Source organism: Theropithecus gelada, chromosome 7b (genome assembly GCF_003255815.1).
Source record: "Theropithecus gelada isolate Dixy chromosome 7b, Tgel_1.0, whole genome shotgun sequence".
NCBI classification, from domain to species: domain Eukaryota; kingdom Metazoa; phylum Chordata; class Mammalia; order Primates; family Cercopithecidae; genus Theropithecus; species Theropithecus gelada.
Genome location: NC_037675.1, coordinates 93736876 through 93761737, shown reverse-complemented (window position 1 = coordinate 93761737; position 24862 = coordinate 93736876). Strand labels below are relative to the sequence as shown.

Sequence of the window (24862 nt, the reverse complement as noted above, 5' to 3'; positions counted from 1 at the left end):
CATTCTGCAGCAAACCCTGCTGTAAGTGCTATGGAGGCTCACTCTGTCACCCAGGCTGCAGTACAGTGGCACAATCTTGGCTCACTGCAACCTCTGCCCCCTGGGTTCAAATGATTCTCCTGCCTCAGCCTCCTGAGTAGCTGGGATAAAAGGCAAATGCCACCATGCCTGGCTAATTTTTTGTATTTTTAGTAGAGATATAGTTTTACCATGTTGACTAGGCTGGTCTCGAACTCCTGACCTCAAGTGATCCGCCTGCCTTGGCCTCCCAAAGTGCTGGGATTACAGGCATGAGCCACTACACCCGGCCTCTAAGTGCTATGCTTTTGTTAATGCATTAAACCCTAAGACAACCCACCTTAGGGCTGTTGTCACCATGCTACAGACAGCAAAACAGAGGCGCAGAAGGGGTCATAAGTAACTTGCCCCAGGTTGCTGCCAGTAAGTAGCAAAGCCAGGGTTCAAGCTCTGCAGTCCAACTTCAGAGCTTACGCTATTAACCACTTTGTTGAATGAATGATGAATGAATGGTGGATGCCACTCCACTGGTTGATGAGCAAGGCAGGCCAAATCTAGCCCTCACCCAACTAAAGATCCTGCATCTCTGGGGTTGTCCTGAATTTTACACTAGGGCACAAGGCACCCTAACTGGGCCCACCCCGCACTCTATCTGCCCCTCAGCCAGGCCCCTGATACCTTCACACTTCAACAGTTTGTACAGTGGCAGAATTTCAGGAGGTTTCAAAGCAGAGAGAGAATCTGAAGTCTACTCAAACCTGGTGTGTCTCTCCAGACATCTTTTTTTTTTTTTTTTTTTTTTTTTTTTTTTGAGACGGAGTCTTGCTCTGTCCCCCAGGCTGGAGTGCAGTGGCGCGATCTCAGCTCACTGCAAGCTCCGCCTCCTGGGTTTACGCCATTCTCCTGCCTCAGCCTCCCGAGTAGCTGGGACTACAGGCGCCTGCCACCTCGCCCGGCTACTTTTTTGTGTTTTTAGTAGAGACGGGGTTTCACCGTGTTAGCCAGGATGGTCTCGATCTCCTGACCTTGTGATCCGCCCGCCTCGGCCTCCCAAAGTGCTGGGATTACAGGCTTGAGCCACCGCGCCCGGCCAGACATCTTATTTTTACACAGTAAAATGCAGCATTTTGGAAACAGGTAGTGCTGAGACACTTGGCAAGCTGGCTAGATGGAGCACACTGGGTCCATCCTGCTCTCCCTGTTTGTGGAGGGTCCAACAGAACAAAGCTCCCTCCCTGCAAAGCAAGTGGCCCCGCTCCCTCACTCATCTTCAGGCAGTTGCCATGTCTTCATAAATCTGATCAAAACCCAGTCTCTGAAATCAAACCCCTCTCCACATTCACTGTCGCCCTCCTCCTTCATGCCTGGACATCCTAAACAGCCTCGAACGCCTCCCCAGGACTAGTTCCTTTCTCTGACCTGAGATTGGAGTCACATTCCCAAAGCACACTCCTCAGCACATCAATCCTCAGCTCAGAAACTCTCCCCAACTCCAACTGCCTCGATAAGAAATGCAAACTCTCTAGCTATCATCTGATTCAAGATGACCTCCCTTTTAAATGTCCCCCTCACTTAACACTACACATGAGCAGACCACATTAACCTACTACTGAGAAACTGTATCAGTCAGCTTTCACTAGGTTATGTTGCATAACAACAATCCCCCAAATATCGGTGGCGTATAACACACATTGTTTCTCATTTGCATCACCAGTTGGCAATGAAGGGACAGCTTCTCTTGTCTTCCATTCTAGAATCCAGGCAGAAGAAGTGCCATCTAGAACACATCATCCTCAGGGGAAAGGGAAAAGGGCAAGAGCTGGAGAAACACACAACTTTTAAAGTTTCTGCTCAGACACCACGTAAGTGGTGTCTGCTCACATTTATTGGCCAAAGTAAATCACATGTCCATGTCTGAAGTCAATGGATTGAATACCCTATAATGCAAGTCACATCCCCATCTCTACAGGAAGATCTGGAAGTAAGTAATTGCAAACAATAACATATGACATCACACACACAAAAAAAAGTCCTGTCGTGGTTGGGCATGGTGGCTCACACCTGTAATACCAGTACTTTGGGAGGCCGAGGCAGGTGGATCATTTGAAGTCAGGAGTTCAAGACCAGCCTGGCCAACATGGTGAAACCTCACCTGTACTAAAAATACAAAAAGTAGCTGGGCAAGGTGGTGCATGCCTGTAGTCCCAGTTACTCAGAAGGCTGAGGCAGGAGAATCCCTTGAACTTGGGAGACGGAGGATGCAGTGAGCCAAGATGGTTCCACTGCACTCCAGCCTGGGTGACAGAGTGAGACTCTGTCTCAAAAAAAAAAAAAAAAAAAAAAAGAGTAAATAAATGACTGAGCAGCTTGCCTGAGCAGACTTCTACCCCAGAGGCGGCAGAAGAGGAACAAATGGAGAACCCAATCAGTCTGGGAGGCGGGGAGAAGCTGGCTGGAAGAATCTGGCTTTAAGGATTAGCTGAGTCATGTGGAGGGGGATGGGGAATCTCTGGTATGTCTGCAAACTGCTTCTTCCTTTGTCTGACAGCTACTCCTGAAAGAGACATCGGGGTACTATAATTTTACACACAGGTTACATCCAAAAGGCAACTCTTAGGATATATTACAGAAGAGGAAAAGGAGGTGAATGAACAGATGAGCTGTAGCAAAACCCTATGAAGCAAACAATGGGGAATTGGGTTGGCTATGTCATTTCAGGGTTGCATCTGTCACTTGTTGCTAATATTGACATTGTCATATAGAAAAACAGGGAAGAAGTGGAAGGGGCAGCTGCAGAGTTCCCAAGCAGACAGCTGTCTTGGACTCTTTGGCTGCAGAGCCAAAGGTGCAAGCTGCGCAGGGGTGTGAGTGACGGTACAACAGCTTGCAGAGATCCATCTCCAGTGCCTACAGCTCTACACAGGCCAGTGACCAATTTGCCCTTGTGGGACCCTGGACTGACTCGCCCAAATCCAGACTGGCAAACACCCCTGCTTCATGGCCCACTCTTTATGACAGATTTTTACACCCAATTCAAAGGAATGCCTCCAAGAAGATGGGCACGGAGGAGCCTGATCCAAAAAGAGGGGGAAGCAGCCTTTATCCTCCACCTGCATAGTAGGTGGAGCCCAGGGCACTAAAAAGCCATGGACACTCTTTAAATGGGGGATGTGATCAAGAATCAAAATTGTTATCCTTGCTGTTGTTTAATCATTACCTCCAGGCCGGACATGCGGTGGCTCACGCCTGTAATCTCAGCACTTGGGAGGCCGATGCAGGTGGATCATCTGAGGTCAGGAGTTTGAGACCATCCTGGCCAAGATGGTGAAACCCTCTACTAAAAATACAAACCATCTCTACTAAAAATACAAAATTAGCCAGGCGTAGTGGCGCATGCCCATAATCCCACCTACTCAGGAGGCTGAGGCAGGAGAATCGCTTGAACCCGGGAGGCGGAGGTTGCAGTGAGCTGGGATTGCACCATTGCACTCCAGCCTGGTCAACAAGAGCAAAAGTCCATCTTGAAATAAATAAATAAATAGGAAAAAAAGAAGAATCTGGGAGCATGTCAGAAATGGAGATCCCCACCCCCAACCCCACCCCAGACCTCCTGCATCTGCATTTTAATGAGGTCCCCAGGTGACCATGTGCACATAAAAGACGGAGAGGCACGGCTCTGAGCTACAAGACACACGGCTTTCCTCCAGGATCTCCTCTGTGATCTTTTGGATCCCTTCTGAGACCCCTCTGACTTCATCGTGTGGTTCTCAGTATTGGTGATGAGCTTGGGGCTCGGGGGCTGTGGAAGAGGCAGAACATCCTCCCAGTGTGTGTAGTCTGCAAATTGGGCACCAACTTCCCCACCTTTCCTTTCTTCCTCCTACACATATGGGGCATCCAAAGCCCACAAGTCATTGAGTCACTTTTCACACAGGGCTATACGGAATCTGTGCTGGCTAAGGAAAAACCAAGCAAGGCTTAAATGATCAAAGGGATTTCAGAGCAATTCTTTCAACGGCTTGCCCCCTCTGAGGCCCAGAGAAGAATCACTCAGAAATTAGAGAGTGAAAAGATGTAACCACACAGCTATTCTGTTCTGCTGCCAGCACGGAAGCACCTCGAATAAACCCTCCAGCACGTGGCCCCAGCTAACTGAAACATCCCAGGGGATGGAATATCCCCCCATTTTCCTGGGGAGACTGTTTGAGGCAAAGGTTTCCTTTAAGAAGCACTTTAGGGGAGGCAAGCTGTCCGTCAATGGTTCTTCTCCTGGGTCTGCCAATTCCCAGGTAGAGCCTGGAGCCCCTGCAGCCAGGTAACCAGGTGGAGCCCCTGCAGCCAGGTGAGTGGCTGCAGCACCATCTCAAGTACTCTTGTTCACACAGCTCTCTTTGCCGACGCTTAGCTAAGAAGCCAGAACCACTTAGCTGCTCTGATCTTTGTTTATAAGTCATTCTATCTACTCCATTAATCACCTTTATCGACACTCCTGCAGGTCTCTGGGGAGTTTCCACCTCTTTCTGGGTACTGGGCTTCTCCAGGCTGAAGGCCTTTCAGGGCAATGACCCTTATGTCCCGTTCTCAATCACCGCTGGTCAATCATCGTGTCCTGCCTTCCCTGAGCACCTGCTCAGAGTGTTGTTCATGTCCCCGCGGTCAGGCAAGGTCAGCGACCTTCATGAGGACAGCTTATTCAGCAACCAGAAGGCATTTCACAGAAGGCACCAGTGGCCCCTCCCTCCCAGGTGTTCATCTACAAATGAGGCAAGACACAAAGGCCACCAGGCCACCAAAGAAGGCGGGGCTGCTGCCACTTTGCCTGCTGCCTGTGTGGTGTGATGCATCCTCTTTCGGGATAAGCACCAGCCAGCCTCGCTGCATACTCCTCCGAAGAGACACTGAGAGACGGAAAAGGAAACCAGGATGACTCTAAGAACTGGTTGTCTGCCTGAGAAAGGTCCCTTTTGCATGTTACATGCGGTGCCCTACAGTTCGTCAGCTCTCCCCTATCATTTTGCTTACATGCCTCCAATGTTGCTTAGAACAAATACATCTGCTTTGGGGCCTCGGCAAAATCCTGCTGGGATTAAGCCCTACTGATCTAAAAAATGTAATAAACTGGGTGTCCTGACGTGTGAGGCCATGTGTGGAGGGAGCACAGAATTGGGGGGATCCATGTGCCCTCTCAGCTGTGCTTCTGATGGTGAGCACCACACTCTTGCCATCCCTTGGCTCCAGGTGCCCAGAAGTGAAAAGGTAAGCAGTTCCTACAGTGGGGAGAGGAATCGTTCCTACTCTTAAAACCTTACGTGAGACAGGAAAGCCTGGTTCCCTGCAGCAGCACACACAAGGCTTGGCAGGATGCAGCCTCGGGAGCCACCACACCTAAGGACCTGAACCCTGCAAAGCCAGCTGAAAACATCTCCCTCGCCCCTGATTTGGTCAAGTTCTCTCTCACCACCCTATTTCTGCAATCACCAAGTCCGCTGCCAGAAATGTCCCACCCTCCCCATCTGTCCAGCAAATACCCTCTTGCGTCAAAGCACAGCTCAAATGCTGCATGCTTTGTGAAGCCTTCCAGCCATGCCGGGCATGTGAGTGTGTCACCCCAGGTCACATGCAGTGATTACGAGTTTACCTTGTCCTCTAACCTGTGGGCTCACTGAGAACAGGGATTTCTCTCCTTTGTCCCAGCCTCATTAGTGTCCCACCCACGGGTACCCAGTAAATGCCTGCTGGGTGCATACTTTGGAATACAGAATATAGAAAATAAGCCAGCCACTGTATTTATACTACAGGGCTCTTCTTGAACTAGCATCCTGTAGAGGGGTCTAAATCAAAGGAAGGAAGAAGTGCTTTTCATGCTCCCATCTTGGAAAATGGGGATGCCATTTATCTGCATCTGCAATCAGGGTTGATGGCCCCCACCTGCAACTTGCACCTCCAGCATCTGCTGAGACCTACAGATCCTGCCTCTCTCAACCTATTCCTTGACACCCTAAGTAAGACTATCCCTTCTGGTAAGTCTCTGCAATAACTTCTCATTATTCTCCCTATCTTCATTTTTTTTGCCCTAAAAAGTTAATTAAGCATAATGCTAAAGACTTTCACATATTATTTCAATTTCAGTTATTCTCCACACTGCCAGCAGATCTAACTTCCTAAAACCCAGAACGGCTCAGAAACCGTCCCTGGCTCCCAAAGCCTACAAAAGAGCATGAAGGCCTTTGGGTGTTTAAGACTGGTTGGTTCCATTATGGAAAACAGTATGGCGATTCCTCAAGGATCTAGAACTAGAAGTACCATATGACCCAGCCATCCCATTACTGGGTATATACTCAAAGGATTATAAATCATGCTGCTATAAAGACACATGCACATGTATGTTCATTGCGGCACTATTCACAATAGCAAAGACTTGGAATCAACCCAAATGTCCATCAGTGACAGACTGGATTAAGAAAATGTGGCACATATCTACCACAGAATGCTATGCAGCCATAAAAAAGGATGAGTTTGTGTCCTTTGTAGGGATATGGATGCAGCTGAAACCATCATTCTCAGCAAACTATCGCAAGAACAGAAAACCAAACACCGCATGTTCTCACTCATAGGTGGGAACTGAACAATGAGATCACTTGGACTCGGGAAGGGGAACATCACACACCGGGGCCTATCACGGGGAGGAGGGAGGGCGAGGGATTGCATTGGGAGTTATACCTGATGTAAATGACGAGTTGATGGGTGCTGACGAGTTGATGGGTGCAGCACACCAACATGGCACAAGTATACATATGTAACAAACCTGCACGTTATGCACATTACCCTAGAACTTAAAGTATAATTAAAAAAAAAAAAGACTGGTTGGTTCCAACATACATTACAGGATGACTCGCCACCCATACCCACCCGCGCCAACCGTTCCCTCAGCCAGGGGAACCCTCCTCCTTCCCCGGCAAAGAGCACAGGCTCCGGAGCCAGGCTGCCCAAGTTCAGATCCTCACACTGCCAGCTCTGAGCTGGGAGACCTTGGGCAAGTTATCAAACCTCTCTGTGCCTTACTCATACCTTTTGTAAAATGGGTATGATAATAACAACACACCACCGCCATCTACCCTCAGGACTGTCACAAGGATCAAGGAAGTGATGTGTGCAAAGCACTTAGAATGCTGCTACCCAAGTGTCTACTCCATCCTGAGCCTTCAGCAGCCACACCTTCCCATCTTCAATGCCGCCTTTGCTGGGACGCCCTCTTGGATTTTGACATCGGGGACTTAACTCGTCCCTCCTCTACTTACCACCAGGATTGCAGCCCTGTGTACTCCCCCACATATTACAGGTTAGCATTGTGGATTCCTATCCCGTCAACTCAAATGGAAGCTCCCTGGAGGCCGGGTCCACATCTAGGACAGTTTTTTTTACCCCTTGGGACCAGCAGACAGGGTTGCTCAATCAACATGCATCTAGCAACTCGATCTTTGAGCTCTAACACTTAACTCCTTCTGGGTGTCCTGATTTTCCCCAAGGCACCAACAGGCTGGAGGGGCCAGCCAGGGAGACGGTAGCTGCTTCTGTGGAGGCACAGCTCCCTGAGGGGTACCATGAGGGTCTCCGTCCATCCAGTCATCATTCGCTGTAAGCAGAGTCTATGTCCGACTCCCGTCTCACCTCTAAGCCAAGGACAAAGAGGACATCGTCCCTGCCCTCAAGGAGCTCAAAAGCAAGAAGGGAAAGAATAGCAAATACCTACATTCTTATCATTGCAATCTGCCATGAGCTAAACCCAAGGATGGCTTCCCACCTGAGGTCAGGGAGACTGCCCCCAATAGGCCTCCTAAGTAGGGTGATTGTTTTCATAAATGCATTTGTTTTAATAAACAGATATCTTAGGTACAGAGTTGAACAAGCTGCTGTGGGATCTGCCCAGCCATCCCTGAACTTGGCAGGTACAATGGAATCCAAAGTCAGACATTTGTAGTGTGAAATGAGATAAACCAACGGCGGGGTCATACAAGCTGGTGCGTTGGTGGGGGGGTGTGAGCGGCCTTTCTCTTTCTATCCTAGGCAGGAACTGCATCAACCACATTAGCCAAGCACCACGCTTTCACCAAATCCTACTCGCGATTTTATAGATCAATTCTGAAAAACCCCAAATAACTGATGTCCTCTATTTCACAAAGGAGAGATGTCTTCAAAGAGTTAAGCATCTATTACAGTCAGGCAAACAAAAGTAATCGTATTTGCACAGCACTTTGCACTTAATCCTTAAAAGCCTGTAGGGCAAACCACATCATCATTACACCCATTTCACAGACAGGAATTAAGGCTCAGATAGGCAGAATAACTTGGACATAATCAGGTTGTGTCAGGGCCAGAATGCAAACTCTCCAAATTCCAGCTCTCATTCATCAGGTCCCACATCACTAACAGAAAGGACTTTATCTGGAACAATCACAGTGAGTATACCGCTGTGCCCCATGTGATCTGGGTCATCTCTTGGTGTCAGCCATGCAAAGGGTCTACAGTTTCTTGTCCTCAAAGAATTAAGAACAAGCAAATATAAGCTCCACTATTCATTTTTAACTTTAATTCAAAATGAAGCAAGTGCTGCACTTATAAAATTCAGCTTCCAGCCTTTATCAGAAGGCAGCTCTGAAAATTTATGCTGTGAAGTTATATTTCAATTTAAGTTCTCTTTAATAGGTAATTGCAGCTGCAAAAAAACAAAAAACAAAAAAAACAAAAAAACACCTTATATAGCGCTCACTCTCATGCCAGGCACTCCTGTAAGCACCTTACAGAGATTAACACAAGTCAGTGCTCAGAACCCTGATATAATGGTGCCATCTGACCTCCAGGGGCACATACACGTGTACAAGCACTCACATGCACACACACTTTTATTGAGTGGTAGGCGAATACATCAGTGAATGAAACACACCCTGTCCCTTTCCTTGGGTTAAAAGGCAAGGTCACTAGTTCAAGGTCACAGAAATACAGCAAGCGCAGCGGCAGGACTGCAAACCAGACGTTTGGCTCCAGGGTCCGTGTTCTTCGAGCTCTAACACAACTCCTTCTGGGTGTCCTCATCTTCCCCAAGGCACCGACAGGCTAGAGGGGCAGCCAGGGAGACAGGGGTCACTTTTGTGGGAGCACAGCTCCCTGATGGGTACGATGAGGGACTCTGTCCATCCAGTCACCATTTGCTGTAAGCTGAGTCTATGCCTGACTCTGGTCTCACCTCTAGAGCCAAGGACCTAGAGGACATAGTCCCTGCACTCAAGGAGCTCAAAGGCAAGAAGGGAAAGAATGGCAAATTCCTACATTCTTATCATCGCAATCTGCCATAAGCTAATACTGAGCCAAGCACAGCCTGTTAACTGGGGAGACCACCCCAACTGTGGATTACTGGGAACCAGTTTGCCAACTTCCCCCTGGGCCAGCGCAGGTAGCTGGCATCTCCCAGGCATCACTGCCAACCCCTCCCCATGCTTTAAAAAAAAAACAAATCCAAGTAATCTGATCCAGCCCTAGCCCTAGTTGAGCACGGACTCCTGGATAAATCCCCAAAGCCTAATTACTTACTATTGTGCCTGGTAATCTTAGGAGGTGTTTGTTTTCGCTTTCCCCTCGGACAGCCAATGAGCAAGACACAGTGGTTGCTAGCAAGTGTTCCTCCAGGTATGGGAGGTGATGCTGCGATTTCTCAGGGAGCAGTTTCAGGTGCACACTGCTGTCTGCCTAAATGCCCTTCCACAGCCTCCACCTACCCTTCGAGGCCAGGCTCAGACATGGTCTTCTCCAGGGAGGCCACCCTTGCCCTGAAATACCACACTCTTTCCTCTGTGGCACCCTCCCTAGGGAGACCCCCCACCGTGGTATTTGCAGCAGGTGGCTTGGTCTGGTTTTCCAGCCCTGGCCTGTCTTCCCCATGCTCACTGACAGCAGGGGCTGGGTCCCTTCCAGCTTCAGAGCCTAGTACAGTACAGGGTGTGTGGACTTTAAGAAGTATACGTTGAATTTAATTTCTTGGGCAGTTACTAGGAGTCTCAGGGCTGGAGCCATGCACTGTGCTGAATTAGCAAAGGAAGCTGTAGGTCCAGAAACCCGGCAGCCACCTCTGTTCCCACCTCCACGGGAAGAACCCATGGGCAGGGAACTCTTTTGCTTCTCATCCACACAGTAACCTCTGTTCCTTTCCCAAGGAGCGCACCCACTGCTTTTTCAGAAGAAGCAGTAAATTATTCCGGCACATTTATTTTTATTCCTTTTTAGTAAAATGCCATGTTCCAAAGGCCTCTTCTATAATGGACAATGTTAAATTTAAAAAATCCATTTTCAAGCATTCAACTTTTCTGTTACGTCGAACGGCTGGATCTCTTTCACCCAAGGCAACAAATGGCAATGCTTTATAATTTCCATTTTTAACTCAGGGAGGAATGCTCCTCAGGGTTCAAGAGGAAGCCGAGTGGGCGCTCTCTGGATTGTCGTGGGCCACACCGCGTCAAGAGCGGAGAATCTGCAAGTCGGGGGTAGCAGATGGCCCAGCAAAGAGGAGAGATTGGGAGCAGATAGCCCCGATCATGTGGATGAGGCCAAAAAAACTTCTGATTGCAAACAAATAGGTATTAGAAACATACCAAGAAGCACGGCCCACAGAGGTGTCTGCTGCTGCCGTGGACAGGGCATTCTCTGTTTCTCAGATGGGCACTCAGACAGTGACAGGCTGGAATCTGCTACAGAAGTTCCCATCTCTAGTTTGTCTTTTCTACCCCACTTATTAATAATTACCAGTAAGGAATATAGGAATCACAATTCAGACCACCTGAATTTAAAATCTTGCTCCACAGAGGATTTTGGGGGCAGTGAAACTATTCTGTATGACACCATAATGGTAGATAGGAGACATCACACATCTATCAAAACCCATCACATGAGGGCTGGGCGCAGTGGCTCATGCCTGTAATCCCAGCACTTTGGGAGGCCAAGGCAGGTGGACCACCTGAGGTCAGGAGTTCGAGACAAGCCTGACTAACATGGTGAAACCCCATCTCTACTAAATAAAAAAAAAAAAAAAAAAGTACAAAAATTAGCTGGGCATGGTGGCACATGCCTGTAAACCCAGATACTTGGGAGGCTGCAGGAGAATTGCTTGAACCCGGGAGGCAGAGGTTGCAGTGAGCTGAGATCCTGCCATTGCACTCCAACCTGCCCAACAAGAGTGAGTGAAACTTTGTCTCAAAACAAACAGAAGAACAAAAAAACATGGCATGTACCACACAAGGAGGGAGCCCTAATGTAAAAGGTGGACATTAGTTAATAACAATGTATCACAATTGACTCCTCATTGTAACAAATATACCCGCTAATACAAAGTATCAATAACAGGGGAAACTGTGAGGATGGAGGGGTAACAGAGGAACTCTGTATTTTCTGCTCAGTTTTTCTGTAAACCTACAACTGCTTGAAAAATAAAGCTATTAATTAAAAACACACAAACCACTGATTCTGCCTTTTGTTGGCTGCGTGGCTTGGACTAGTTTGGGTTTCTTTTACTTCATTGGCAAACTGAGGACAGCACCTGCCTTCAGAGTTGTTGCGAGAAGCAAGTAACACCTGAAAAGTGCTTAGAATAGCGCCCAACACAGGGTACCCTGGACTTAGCCAAGATGATGATGATGATGATGATGATGATGATGATGATGATGATGATGATGATGATGATGATGATGATGATGATGGCAGCCACCACGGGCTCGGTATGGTTCAAATACTTCCATACAGCATGTGGTATCACACAGCAGCACTGTGAGACAGGTAAGAAGAGCTGCTATCCTCATTTTACAAAAGAGAAATCCTGATGCTTAGCGAGATTATGTAACTTGTCCAGGGTCACATGGCCAGTAAGTGGTGAGCTGGGACTCAGACCCTCGCGTCTGCCTTCACCATGTCCAATTACCATCTCCAAGACAGACAGACAGACAGGAAGGAGCCTTTTCTGGCTGCTGAAAATCTTTGTTTGTACTTATCCAGCGCAACTTCCTTTTGCTAAGAAAGAAAGAGAGGGAGGGAGAACAGCCACTAAATGCCAGCAGGCAGGATCTGGGCACAACTGATACTGGAACGCAGACCTTCAGCTCCCAATCCACTGATCCACTTTATAACATCCCATTCCACCCCACCCCTTGAAACAGGTGTGAGTGGGCACAGTGATGCCAGGTGCCGTCTTCCTCAGCCTCTGTTTGTAATCAGATTGGTGGCTGTGCCAGCCTATGGCTGTCCAGTATGGTTGGTGACAGTTTCCCCAAGAAGCTGCCTGGCCCTCTGGAGGCTGCCCTTCTCAGGAAAGGCCCTCTCCAGGCTGGACATCCTGCCCCTGCTGTCTGGGAAAGGCATGGAACTGTGATCTCCCTGCCCACAGTAGTAAATCCAATTCTTGCTTCTCTAACTCAAAATTTGCTTTTACATAACGACTTTGAAATGTGGATGTGTGACTTGTCTCCCAAGCCCACCGAGGCATCATTCCAACAGATGTTTGTTCAGAATCCAGACACTTCTTGCCACCAGGGCTACTGTACCTCCCCACCCACTTGTCCTGATGTCCTTTTCGCAGCTCTAGGCCCCTCGTCCTTCTCTTGATTTCTTGTGCTTTCTCCAACTCTGCTCCCCACACAGGGGAGTCTACAGAGGCCTACCCCTAAGGGTACCTGCTTGATGATCTCACCTCCTCCTAGCCCAGCCACAGTGCCAGCTCCTGTGCTCAGGGTCCCACCCCCACCAGACTCTACCACCCTCTCCCCTCCCACAACCGCCCTTACACTGGCATGGTACAGAATAAAAAGTAAGGGTGGAGCAGAAGCAAGCTGATGACCAAAGATTCTCCATCTAGTGCCTGCATCCTCTGCTCCCCCGAAATGCTACAAAGCACCTTTCTCTTCAGACCCTCCTTAGCACCCTGCATCAGCCCGCTTCTCCCAACCTTTCTTCTGTGGACATATAGCTCAGGCATCTCAGAAGATGTATTTGGAAGAAGGAAAACCACACACAATAAAGCAAATTCTAAAGGAGGATTTAAATCCCTCCCACAACAAGCGGAAATCAAGCCCCAACATGGGGCATAGGACATTGGAAACCCAAAACAATAGGGGTCACATAGTGGAGAATGAAAAAAACATTCAATATCAGAAGTGGGGCAGGGTGCAGTGGCTCACGCCTGTAATCCCAGCACTTTGGGAAGCCGAGACAGGCAGATCGCTTGAGGCCAGGAGTTCGAGATTAGTCTGGCCAAAATGGCAAAACTCCCATCTCTACTAAAAATACAAAAATTAGCCACGTGTGGTGGTTGGGCGCCTGTAATCCCAGCGACTCAGGAGGCTGAGGCAGGAAAATCACTTGAACCTGGGAGGCAAATGTTGCAGTGAGCCAAGATCGCACCAGAGCACTCTAGCCTGGGTGAGGGGGTGAGACTCTGTCCAAAAAAAGTTTTTAAAAAACCCAGAAGTTGGGGATGAAGGCAGTGTTAGAGAGGGGAAATCATGCCCATCCCAGTTACACAGGCAAATATAAAATAACGCCTGTCAAGACACAAGAAAATTCTTCTATTTAGAAGCACGTTCTACAAGGTAGGCCATCCTCCAGCATCCTAAATCCTTCAAAGATAAAAAACAAACAAACAAATTTGTTTCCAGAAGAGAAAAGAATAAATGTGTTGCAAGATGTTTGCTTGTTAACTTGCCCTCAGAAAATTCAACTGACGAATCATTTTCAGTACTTAACACACACAGGCATTACATCATCTTCGGGGTGAGCAGATTAAAGAGTGGCAACAGAGAGAAGCTAGTGTCTGAGCATGTATTCTGGGCCAAATAGTGTTTTAAGTGCTGATGGGTATTTAGATTCATTTCATTCCAACAATCCTCTGAGGTGGAGGTACATTTGACCCCTGAATAAATCAGGCATTAGTGGTGCCACCCCCTCTCAGTTGAAAGTCTATTAATACGTATAACATTTTTTAGACGGGATCTCAGTCTGTTGCTCAGGATCTCAAGTGCTGCCCACAATGCCCAGCTAATTTTTTAATTATTTGAGAGACAGGGTCTCCCTCTGTTGTTCTGGACTGAAGCAATCCTCCTGCCTTAGCCTCCCAAAGTGCTGGGATCACAGGCATGAGTCCCTGTGTCTGGCCTGCATATAACTTTTGACTCCCCAATAGCTTCACTACCAATAGCCTACTGTTGACCGGAAGCCTTACAGATAACATAAACTGTCGATTAACACATATTGGTTTTTTGTTTTTTTGAGATGGAGTCTCACTCTGTCACTCAGGCTGGAGTGTAGTGGTGCGATCTCGGCTCACTGCAACCTCCACTTCCCGGGTTCAAGTGATTCACCTGCCTCAGCCTCCTGAGTATCTGGGATTGCAGGTGTGCACCACGATGCCTGGCTAGTTTTTTTGTATTTTCAGTAGAGAGGGGGTTTCAGCATATTGGCCAGGCTGTTCTCAAACTCCTGACCTCAAGTGATCTGCCTGCCTCGGCCTCTCAAAGTCCTAGGATTACAGGCGTGAGCCACCACACCCAGCCTGTTTAACACATATTATATATGTCACATGTATTACACACTGTATCACTGTATTCTTACATAGAGTAAGCTAGAGGAAAAATTTTATTAAGAAAATATAAGGAAGAGAAAATATATTCAGTAAGTGGAAGCAAATTATCTAATGGTCTTCATCCTCATGATCTTCACGTCGAGAGGAGAAAGAGGAGGGGTTGGTCTTTCTGTCCCAGAAGCGGCAGAGGCAGAAAAAAATCCACATGTAAGTGACCTATGCAGGTTTGTTCAAGAATCAACTGTAATTATCACCCTCATTTTACAGATGGAAAAAGTGAGGCACATACTATGGTTTTAAAATGCAAACAAGGCTTTCACCCTTTATAGTCTAGTTAGGGGTGGCAGATAATACAATAATGGATAGACTTAGTGCCTGCAGGCCAGTTGTGGTGGCTCACACCTGTAATACTAGCACTTTGGGAGGCCAAGGCAGACAGATTGCTGGAGCTCAGGAGTTTGAAACCAGCATGTGTAACATGGCAAAACCTCGTCTGTACTAAAAATACAAAACTTAGCCAGGCATGGTGGCATGTGCCTATAGTACCAGTTATTCAGGAGGCTGAGGTGGGTAGATGGCTTGAGCCTGGGAGGTCAAGGCTGCAGTAAGCAGAGACCGTACCACTGCACTCCAGCCTGGATGACACAGTGAGAATCTGTCTCATTTTTTAAAAAGTAAATAAATAAAATTAAGAATTCACACCTGCAAGGAGCTCAAACAAGATGCCATGACAGCCAGGGACTCAGAGGGCTACTTTGGACTGGGTGACCAGGGAAAGCCTGTGAAGGTGCCAATGGCAAGTAGGAGCCCATCCTGGAGGATCTGGACAGAAACAGTATGGTTCCCAGACACTCCAAAAGTCAGTCACAGAATGCAACTGTCACTGCTTCTGGTTTCACAGGTTGGGACTGGGCCCAGCCATTTGTGTTTTTCAAGTCCCCCTGGTGTCTTTCATTTACAGGCCAAGGTTGAGAAGCACGAGGTTCCATTCTCAGCTGTCTTCAAATACTCCAGATGTGTGGAAACTCATTGGTTCCTTATATAGACCAAATGTTTGAGTCCCCCGCAAATTCACAGTTTGAAGCCTGAACTCACAATATGATGGTATTTGGAGGTAGGGCTTTTGGGAGGTAATTAGGGTTAGACGAGTTCATGAGGGTATGGCCCCTATGATGGGATGCGCACCCTTATAAGAGAAGAAAGAGAGAGTGTGTGCTGTCTCTCTCTGCCACTCTGAGCACACGAAGGTGTCCATCTGCAAGCCAAGTAGAGAGCCCTCACCAGTCACCTTGACCTTGGATTTGCCAGCCTCCACAACCATGAGAAAGAAATGTCTGTTGTTTGAGCTATCCTGTCTGATATTTTGCTAAAGCAGCCTGAGCTAAGATAGTCCTCTAGGGACTCAGAGTCACTGCCACTCATTCCTACATCACACATGTGGCATGGAGAGACCTACTTCCCTTTTTCAGTGCTTGTTCTGCACAGGCCATGAAAATAAACATCTAAGGCCTAGAGGCCCATGTTTTGCCTTCAGATCTCTAGGGAAAAATTAATTATAAATTTTCCACAGATATCATTGAGAAAAATAAAGCAGATTTTTAAAAATCTTTCCTACATTAAAAAAAAAAATGGTTTTTAGGAAAATGGCTCCATTACATAAGTGTTAACATTCAAATCTTTGTTTGAATTGTTTTTGTTTGAAATTCAAATATTTATTGAACACCTACCAAGTGTCCAGCAGTGCTCTAGCCCGGTGCCAAGTGTCCAGCAGTGCTCTAGCCCAGAGAGCCACCTGGGCATCTCTTCAGGATGCCAATTCTGATTCGGGGGGCCTGAGACTCTGCGTTCCTGATATGCTCCCAGGCGATGCTCCCACGCTGAGCACTAGGTCTCCAGGCCAGCGAGCACCACTTCTGACTTCATCCTGAAATTGCCTGGGAGCTCTTAAAAAGTAACGACTCCTGGGCCCTACCCCGAACCAATGAAAGCAGACACTCTGGGAGTGGGACCTGGACATTTCAAAATATTCCCATAAAGCTCTTGAGGTGATCTAAATATGCAGCCAGGATTAAAAACAGCTCTTCTGGCCACAAAAGAGGTAGCCCTCCAGGGTAGACACCCAGCAATGAAGTGAGTTATGTGAGTGACACATGTCACAAAAACATAAAAACTACACAGGGAGCAGGGCACGGAGGCTCACGCCTGTAATCCTGGCACTTTGGGAGGCCGGGGCAGAAGGATTGCTTGAGCCTAGGAGTTTGAGACCACCCTGGGCCACATGGCAAAACCCTGCCTCTACAAAACAAATAGAAAAACATAGCCTGTGGTCCCAGCTATTCGGGAGGCTGAGACAGGAGGATCACTTGAGCCAGGGTGGTAAAGGCTGCCATGAGACATGATCACACCACTGCATTCCAGCCTGGGTGACAGAGTGACAAAATTAAACAAAACAAACAAACAAAAAACACAGGATGATAAAGGTGGAAGGGAAGGGAAGGGTGGTGGCTGGTACTTATGCTGAAACACAGATAATGAGATCAAAATGCTAACACCAAGATCTGGGGATACAACCCCGGGCAGAGTCTATTTTCCATGTAGTCTTCAGGAAAGACTAGAGCAGGGTCCCATTCATGTTTTTGGAAAACAAAGTTCTTCCTCTCACAGGTAAAGACGAGCATGAGAAGGCACAGGCCATAAAGACACACACTGGAGGTTCTTACGGAGACGTGGGCTCCTGTTTGTGGGACACCCACTCCAAGTGGTGCCTTAGCACAGGAGAGAGCTCTTAAAGCTCCATCTTCTGACATCCCTGAAAGGCCTCACCCAGCAGAGCTGGACAAGGTGCCCTCCAAATCATGGAGGCAAGCTTAAAGCAGAAGCCTGAAGAGGAGGCAAGATGCCCTGCAATTCTTTATGAGGAAACCCCACCAACTGTGTAGAAGGGAGGCAGCCATCAGACGGCAGCATCTGTCACATGCCTGAAACTCTTGTTTGAAGCTCTAATTCAGCCTTCCTCATCACAGCAAGCCCCAGGATGGGAGGCCAGGGTGAAGAGGTGTAAGAATTGAGTGTTTGCTCTCCAGGTGCCCAACCTCACCGACTCGCAGGTGGAGTTCTGGTCGTGGGCATGGAGCCTATGACCGAGGTCTAAGCCAGTCCTGGGCCCAGCACTCCCTTGGCCAGATCAATCTGCAAGGGTGGTCATGCGGCCCAACTCAACCCAACAGAACTTTCTGGCTTCTGCAGAAGCTGCTCAGCCTCAGCATATTTGAGTCTGGGAGAACAAAAGGTTGGGCCAGTGGTAACCGCCTTCCCATGCTAGATGATAAGTGAGCCCAGAGATGGAGAAACAGCAATTGACACCTCGTAATCTTTGTTTTCACACTGCCAGTTACTGAGCCACTAAATTTCTATTTCTGCTAAACCCAGTTCTGTCATGGCAACTCTAAATATCCCTGCCTCGTCTAGTCCCCCAGGCTACACAGAAGGACACTGGACAAGCTCATCCTCCTCTGTGCACCTGCAGTGCCTCCTGCAGGGCTGCTCACTGGGAAGCCTCTGGAGTCCGTCAATGTCACCCAGCTTTCCCTGTGTTGAGATCTTGCCCTCTCTACTCTAGTATAAGCAACTCAATGACAGGGGCTTGCATCTTATACTCCCCACTACATGTCCAAAATAGAGCTGGACACACACCAGCAGGTGCTTGCTACACAGACTTGTGAAATGAAAAGGGGGCAGAGATTCTCATAGGCCAGGGAGGAAAATGCTCGGAGTGAAGGCCGGCCACAGCCCCCATCTGGCCTGAGAGGAGAGCTGGGGACTGTGCAATACAAGGGAGAGGCCTAGCACCTGGATCCAGGTGACCCCAGTATGTTCCAGCTGCCCAAGAGATCTTAGGAAGCCACTAAACTTCTGAGCTTCGTGTATCTTGTCTTGGCAAAAACGTGATAAGGATTAAAATGTGAGATACATCAAAATGCACTTTCATTCCATCATTCGACTCATATTTGTGGAGCCCTTCCTATGGGCCAGGCTGTATTCTGGAAACAGTCAACGTAAAGCATAATGCAAAAATTAACCATTTTTAAAGATATTGTCAAGTTCCCTCCACTTCCCTTTCCACAAAAGGGACAAGGTAAGGCCTTCCTGTGGAATAGAACAGACACTTTATATGTTAATTGAATGATTTTTAATCAGACAGCTGAAGACAGACACAGAGCCCACAGTGGGGCAGAGGAGAACTCGATGATAAGAAAGGGATCCCTGTCTAAGCCAACATACTCAGGCTATGTACGACAGAAGTCACGGCAGGGGCATGGCCAGCCCACGATAAGGGCACCAGCAAGCTCGAAACCACCTAAACATCCCCCAACCCTGATTCTTTATCCAGAGTAGCAAAGGGTTCCCATGCGGATGGTGCCAATTCCAGCATTTCTGGTCCCTGGAATGGGTGGGAACGGCCCCCAGCATTAACCATCCTTGGCCTCACACATGTTTTTCAGTGTACAGCCAATGACCCTTGCTATATGTCAGTTGGCCCACACGTCCACCAGCCTGGCTGATGAGAGGAGACACCCTGGGGGAGGGAATGACAGGATGACACCCCTGCCTGCTGGGTCACCAGGATAGGAGGAATCCCCCAGGTTCCAAGTTAATCCCAGCACTTCTCAGCAAGCCTGCGCTTGTCCACCACCACGTCCCTCCCGGTGGACTTCTCAGAAGGCATCTGAGGGCAGGGAAACTGATGGCGTAAAAAAACAGTATGAAAACTTTGACAGAAGGTCGCCCTCTCCTAAGCACAGGGAACCAACCAAAGGTTTTAGTTACACAGGCCTAGGCTCTCAAACCAGCTTTACCACTTATGAGTTCTGACTTTGAGCAACTTGTGCCTTCTCCCTCGATCCTTCCTGACCTATAAAATGGGGATGAGACTTGCCTCACAGAGTATGACAATTAAACACATGGGGACTCCCATCAAACCCTGTTACTTTGCCCTGGAGTTTCATCTCCCTTTATACCCAGTCCCAAACAGAGCCTTCCCAGTTTCTCCCAACAACCCTGCAACAGGTAACTATTCTGCCCATTTACAGGTGAGAAAACAGAGATCCAAAAAGATGATGTGATCTGCCCAGCAACTCAGTGGCAAAGCCATCTATATTAAAACCTCACAGTTCCCTAAGGGCTTGTGAATGTATCATCCCCCCAGATCCTCCTCACAAAGACCTTAAGGGTTGGAGCCAGAGCTCAAGCATAGAAGTGCCTGCGGTCTGGGCAGTGGCTGTGATTTCTGCTCTCTGCCACTACGCTCTCTTCTCCTGAGAATTTTCTTCACTCATTTAAGCAAAGCCTGTCTGTGGCAGGAGAAAAGACAAGATGTCACCTCTGGGTCTCTACTGCCTCGGACCGCCAAGAAAAATCTGAAGCAGAACATCAAAACGGGGCAAGCAGAATCAGTCTCCAGGGCTGAATGACACCCTGCAGACTCCCATTTGAGAGAAACGGCTGCAGCACCCCAGAGCGTCCCGCCCCTGCGGCCGCCCAGGCATGCCCGGACCCTGGTGGGCCATCTCAAAGCACCACTGCCACAGCAGCTGGATCTGCCACTGCGAGAGCTCCAGTAATGGATACAGTGAGCAAAAGGGAAAGAAAACAAAGACATCTCAAACCGCAAACAAAATCAAGAGAGCAGGGAAAATACTTAGCCTTCAGGAACACTGTGAGAACAAAAAATAACATTTTTAAACTCTTGAATGTGACCTTTTCAGTTGCTGGATAAAGAAAGCACTTGAGTTGCTTAGCAGCACCACTGACGAATGTCTTTATGTTACCTTTCAACACCTCACGGCCACCCTTTCCCACTCAGGTCCACAAACCGCCTTTCTCAGCTCTGGCTGTAACCGCCCACATAAGCACCATCTCCAGGTCAGGCCAAACGCCTTAGTAGACTGGGTGGAGAAGAATCGATTTCTTACCAGGATCTGTGCAGTTCTTGGCTGTCTGTGTCCCATTCACTGGGGCCATCAGCTTTCTATTTCTCCACGTGTCTGGCAGGACACGTTTGCTAGCTGAAGCTGTTTTGTGCCCTGGATTGGAAAATAAGTCACAGACACCATTAGGTCAGTGTGATGGCTGCATTTCCAAAATGATCTTATATTTGTGTATCTATGTCAGCAACTGCCCTGTATGCCTATTCGGAGCCACCTTTAGGATCTGATAGGATGACTGGAAGTATAATATAACCTGCTTACATACAATGGTCTGTTTCCCAGATCTAGCTCACTGTTTCCAGTCCCAGATGGGTCAGCATGTGACCTGACCTTGGCCAAGACTGAGGTGGTCTCAGCACCTCATAGGTGCAACAAACAGTTTAGATAGGTGGCCCTTTAGGTGTTCCTCCAGTAAAAGACACTCTCAGAGGGCCCCTGCCCTGGAGGAACTCCAAATGAATAGCAAGTCAGCAAGCAGGTGGGCATGGCTGACGCGGTCTGGCCCAGTGCTTCTCACACTTGAATGTGCATGCAGATCACCTGGGGATCTTGTTAGAATTCAGATTCTGATTCAGCAGGTCTGGGGTGGGACCTGGGATTCTGTACTAACAAGCTCCCAGGTGGGGCTGATTCTGCTGGTCCAGGGGTCATACTGAGCAAGAGAGAATTTGTGAATGCCCACAACCAAACACACTTAAACTCCTAAAGGTAATTCCTGATTCAGCAAATAAAAATGATCCTCACGTTAAGACCTTCAAAGTACTCATTTACCTCTCCTGATGCTCATTGCTTCAGCTGAGTAATGATACCTCTTCCATAATGCTGACATCTAAGAGTCTCTAGGTATGTTGTTATTTCTGGTGTGTAATTGTGGGGGGGCGGGGGGACAAAAAACAAAAAAACCACTGACGTGCCCAATTGCAAAGCACCAGGTACTAAGATACTCAAAATAACCTTCCTGGGTCTCATTGGAAAGAGCCACTTTTTAACCCTGCATCCTCAAATCACAAAGCAGGTTTCAAAAGGCAGTTATTTCGAAAACTTTAATCAAGTTCCACTCGATTTTACCTATCATGTGCACCTCTAAATGGTCTCTGGATGTTGATGGCCTTTCTAACTGCTCAAGAAGGTACCACCCACTTAGTACCTCTATGTCTTGGTGTTTAAATCACCAGCATTTCTTTTGTTTTTTCACATTTGAAAAAAAAAAATGAAACTAAAAGGTTCACAGCATCCAACTCAAAATGAGCCGATTAGGGAAGTGAATGTCTCCTGAATTAGGGAAGTGAATGTCTCCTGAAGGTTACATATGGGGTCACATCCCCCTAAACAGATTTCTTTGGTTAGTTCCTTCTCTCTTTCCGCTCCACCTGAAATTTGCATAGCCTAAGCTACTCCCAAATCCCTCTTGGAGGAGGGGGCACGGGTCCACACGTCCGCCTTCTCCCTCCGTAGGAGTTAAGGGGAGTTGAGAGACGCGATGCTGATACATGGCAGCAATCCCCCGCGGCAGACTGCCCCAACGCTTTTAGGGTTGGGGAAGAACACCTCAGGGCACCCAAGGGACCCCTTTGAACCAGGGCAGGGGCGAGACGCAGTGGCAGTTCCTGCGGCTCTGCAGAATAGGAAAGCCACTCAGTTTCGCCCACCCCAGACCAAGAGAATCCTGCCCGCACCCCGCAGTTGCGCTGCCCATTCCGGGCGCACTCCCGGGACGGAAGCGGTTCTTGCTTTCGTCTTAGTAACACACACCTGCAGCCGCGTCCTGAGCCCCCAAGGGCCGCGCGTAGCTCGGGGGAACCGGCGCCACCACCCAGAGCGTCCATCAGCCCTTCTGGGCGCGCTCTACCTGCCCGGCTGGGAGGGGACTGGATGAACCCTTGGGACCAAGCTGACGAGGAAGAAGGGGGAAACATCTCGGAGCCGCCCCGAGACTCCCCAGCCAAAGCCCCCAACTCCCCAGGAAGAGGGGGCCGTACCAGCACCCACCCAAGTTGCCGAAGAGGCCGGACGCACAGCACACCAGGGCCAGCACCGCGCACACGAAGCCGACTTGCTGCGGCAGCATGTCTCGCCTCCTGCGAACTTTGAGCGGCCGGAGGGTCCCGCGGAGCGCCATGCCAGAGCGCCTTGGTGCCGTCCCTGGGAGAGGATGGGGAGCTTCAGCGGCCGGAGTGCAATCAGTGGCCGATCGGCGCTGGAGCTGTAGCAGTAGGTGCGCGGCTCAGCGGCGAGGAGCTCCCGGCCAAAGCCTCATGTCCCGCGGGCGAGGTCTGCGGGGGAGCCCCTTGGCAAGGTGGGGACGCGCGACGCGGCCGGAGCTCAGAGTCCCGCGCGCGGCGTGCGCGCTCCGCGCACCATGGCTCCGTGGTGAGGAGGCGACGCCGGCACGGTGGCGCTGGCGGCCCGGGCTGGCAGGGCTGGCGCAGTCCCGGCGCTGGAGCCGCTACCTGCCCGCTCCGCTTCAGCCCGCTTGCCCGGTCACAGCCCTGGCAGCAGCGCCGTGGGAGCACTCAATGCGCCCCCGCGCCCCGCTCCGCCGCGCCCACTCGCAGCATCCTCCTCCTCCAAGTTTGGCGGCTGCCGCCCCGGCTGCCAGCCGGCGATGCTCCCCTGCTTCCCGGCGAGCCGGGCCCGGGCGGCCGAGTGCGCGCAGCGGGAAGGCGGGCTGGAAGCGCGGGACCTGAGACCCTCGCGGCGAGCAGGCTCGACGCCGGCCCTCCCAGGGGCGAGCTCTACCCGGGAACTTTCTCTCCGGCTTCTCAGCTGCGGGCGCCTGCGTCTGCGAGGCCGTGGCGCCTCCCGCCCGCTGCTCTCGCCTCCCTACTCCTCCCCTCCCGCCCGCCTCTCACCCCCCGCCCTTCCCAGCACGTGTACTCCTCCCGTAGGGCGCACTCCCCTGTGCACTCTTCCCTTCCACCGTGAGGTCCAACTACTGACCAATATAATCCCCTTCCTTCTCCCTTTTTTCTCTCCCTTCCCATATGGAGCAGCAACGAGCCCTTCCTTTACCCTCTGAGGCTGCTGCAGAGAGAAACAGGTTATGGCACCGCCGGGGACTCTTACAACAAGGGTTTCTGCAGAGCAGTCGCTCCTGTCCTGGCTCCCCGACCCCCGAGGCCACCCGAGGCCCCGCCATACCCCCTCTCCCCTACCCCGCCACCCGCCACGGGCGGAAGATGCAGGAGAAGATTAATTGGTCATGCAGAGCTAACACACAGGCTTGCACCAACCCAACCTGGACCCGCTGGGACCAGCTCCTTCAGGGCTCTCGGGACTGTTGGGGACCTGCGAGGCCACGACACCGACCTGCAAAAAAGCTGGAGACGGGGCAGAGAGGGAAACCAGAGAGATCTGCGGGCCTCACCACCGACAGCTGAGCTTTCGATGTTCCTAAGCCTACCGTTTCCCAGGGCTTTCTGGTTTGGTTTTGTATCTCCTTGTTGGTCGGCTCTCCGGTGTAAACCGCTTTAAAAATGGGGCAGGAGGGAAAATTTCAGAACAGCAACTGAGGGGTGATACAGGTGCAGGCAGGTGGAGGGGACCCCAGCCCAGGGGGATCTGTGACTACCCCTAGGACTGACTTCCTTCCCGGCCAATTCATTGCCACCTGTTTAGTGCCGCTAGGGGTTAAAATCCTTTTTGGAACAAGGCCAACTTTTTAAATAAATAAATACATACCCACCGTGTGCAGGCCCTGTGCCAACTGGAGAACAAAACAATAACAAATGTATGAGACCCAGTCTCTGCTTTCAAGGAACCCTAAATCAAAAGGGAGCAAGGCCCTTAGATAAATGCCCCATTAAGGAGGGTCCTAAAAGTCACTGTTGTGCAGAATGTGCGTTGTTCACTCACAGCTCACTACACTACTGTGTGGTCCTCAGCAGCATGAGAATTACCTAAGAGCTTATGCGACGCACAGGCTAAGATTCCACCCCAGACCTACTGAGTCAGAATGTACATTTTTAACAAGATCCCTTGGAAATTTGTGTGCACCTTCACGTGTGAGAAGTGCTCCCTTTTCGAACCTGCTCCAATGACTGTAGCCGGTCACCACCCTCACGGTTCCCTCTGGACTGAGTAAGCAGGGATCATTTTGCTTGTGTTAGTCTGGCATAGTGACACAGGTTAGAGATGCCAGAGGGCCAGGAAGGGAGAAGGCTCACTGATTATCTTCAGCAGCTCTGTTTCAATACCAACAAAGATAGTGAAGGCATGAACACAAAACTAATTGCAGTGGAAACCC

General features: G+C 49.6%; 1 protein-coding gene across 3 annotated transcripts in view; it reads right to left on the bottom strand.

Moving 5' to 3' along the window:
* Positions 1–23973, bottom strand: part of SLC24A4 (solute carrier family 24 member 4) — a 173837-nt gene extending 149864 nt beyond the window's left edge. For 2 of the 3 annotated variants that reach the window (XM_025392238.1, XM_025392239.1), the window contains exons 1-3: positions 23300–23405; positions 22606–22758; positions 20602–20712 (exon numbers count right to left, since the gene is read on the bottom strand). In XM_025392238.1, the coding sequence (XP_025248023.1) occupies positions 20602–20712; positions 22606–22735 (241 nt within the window). In that variant the 5' untranslated portion in view covers positions 22736–22758; positions 23300–23405. Of the gene's footprint in view, positions 1–20601; positions 20713–22605; positions 22759–23299; positions 23406–23925 lie in introns of those variants that run through there. The other variant, XM_025392240.1, reaches the window with a different exon arrangement.
* Between the last annotated feature and the right edge of the window lie 889 nt (positions 23974–24862).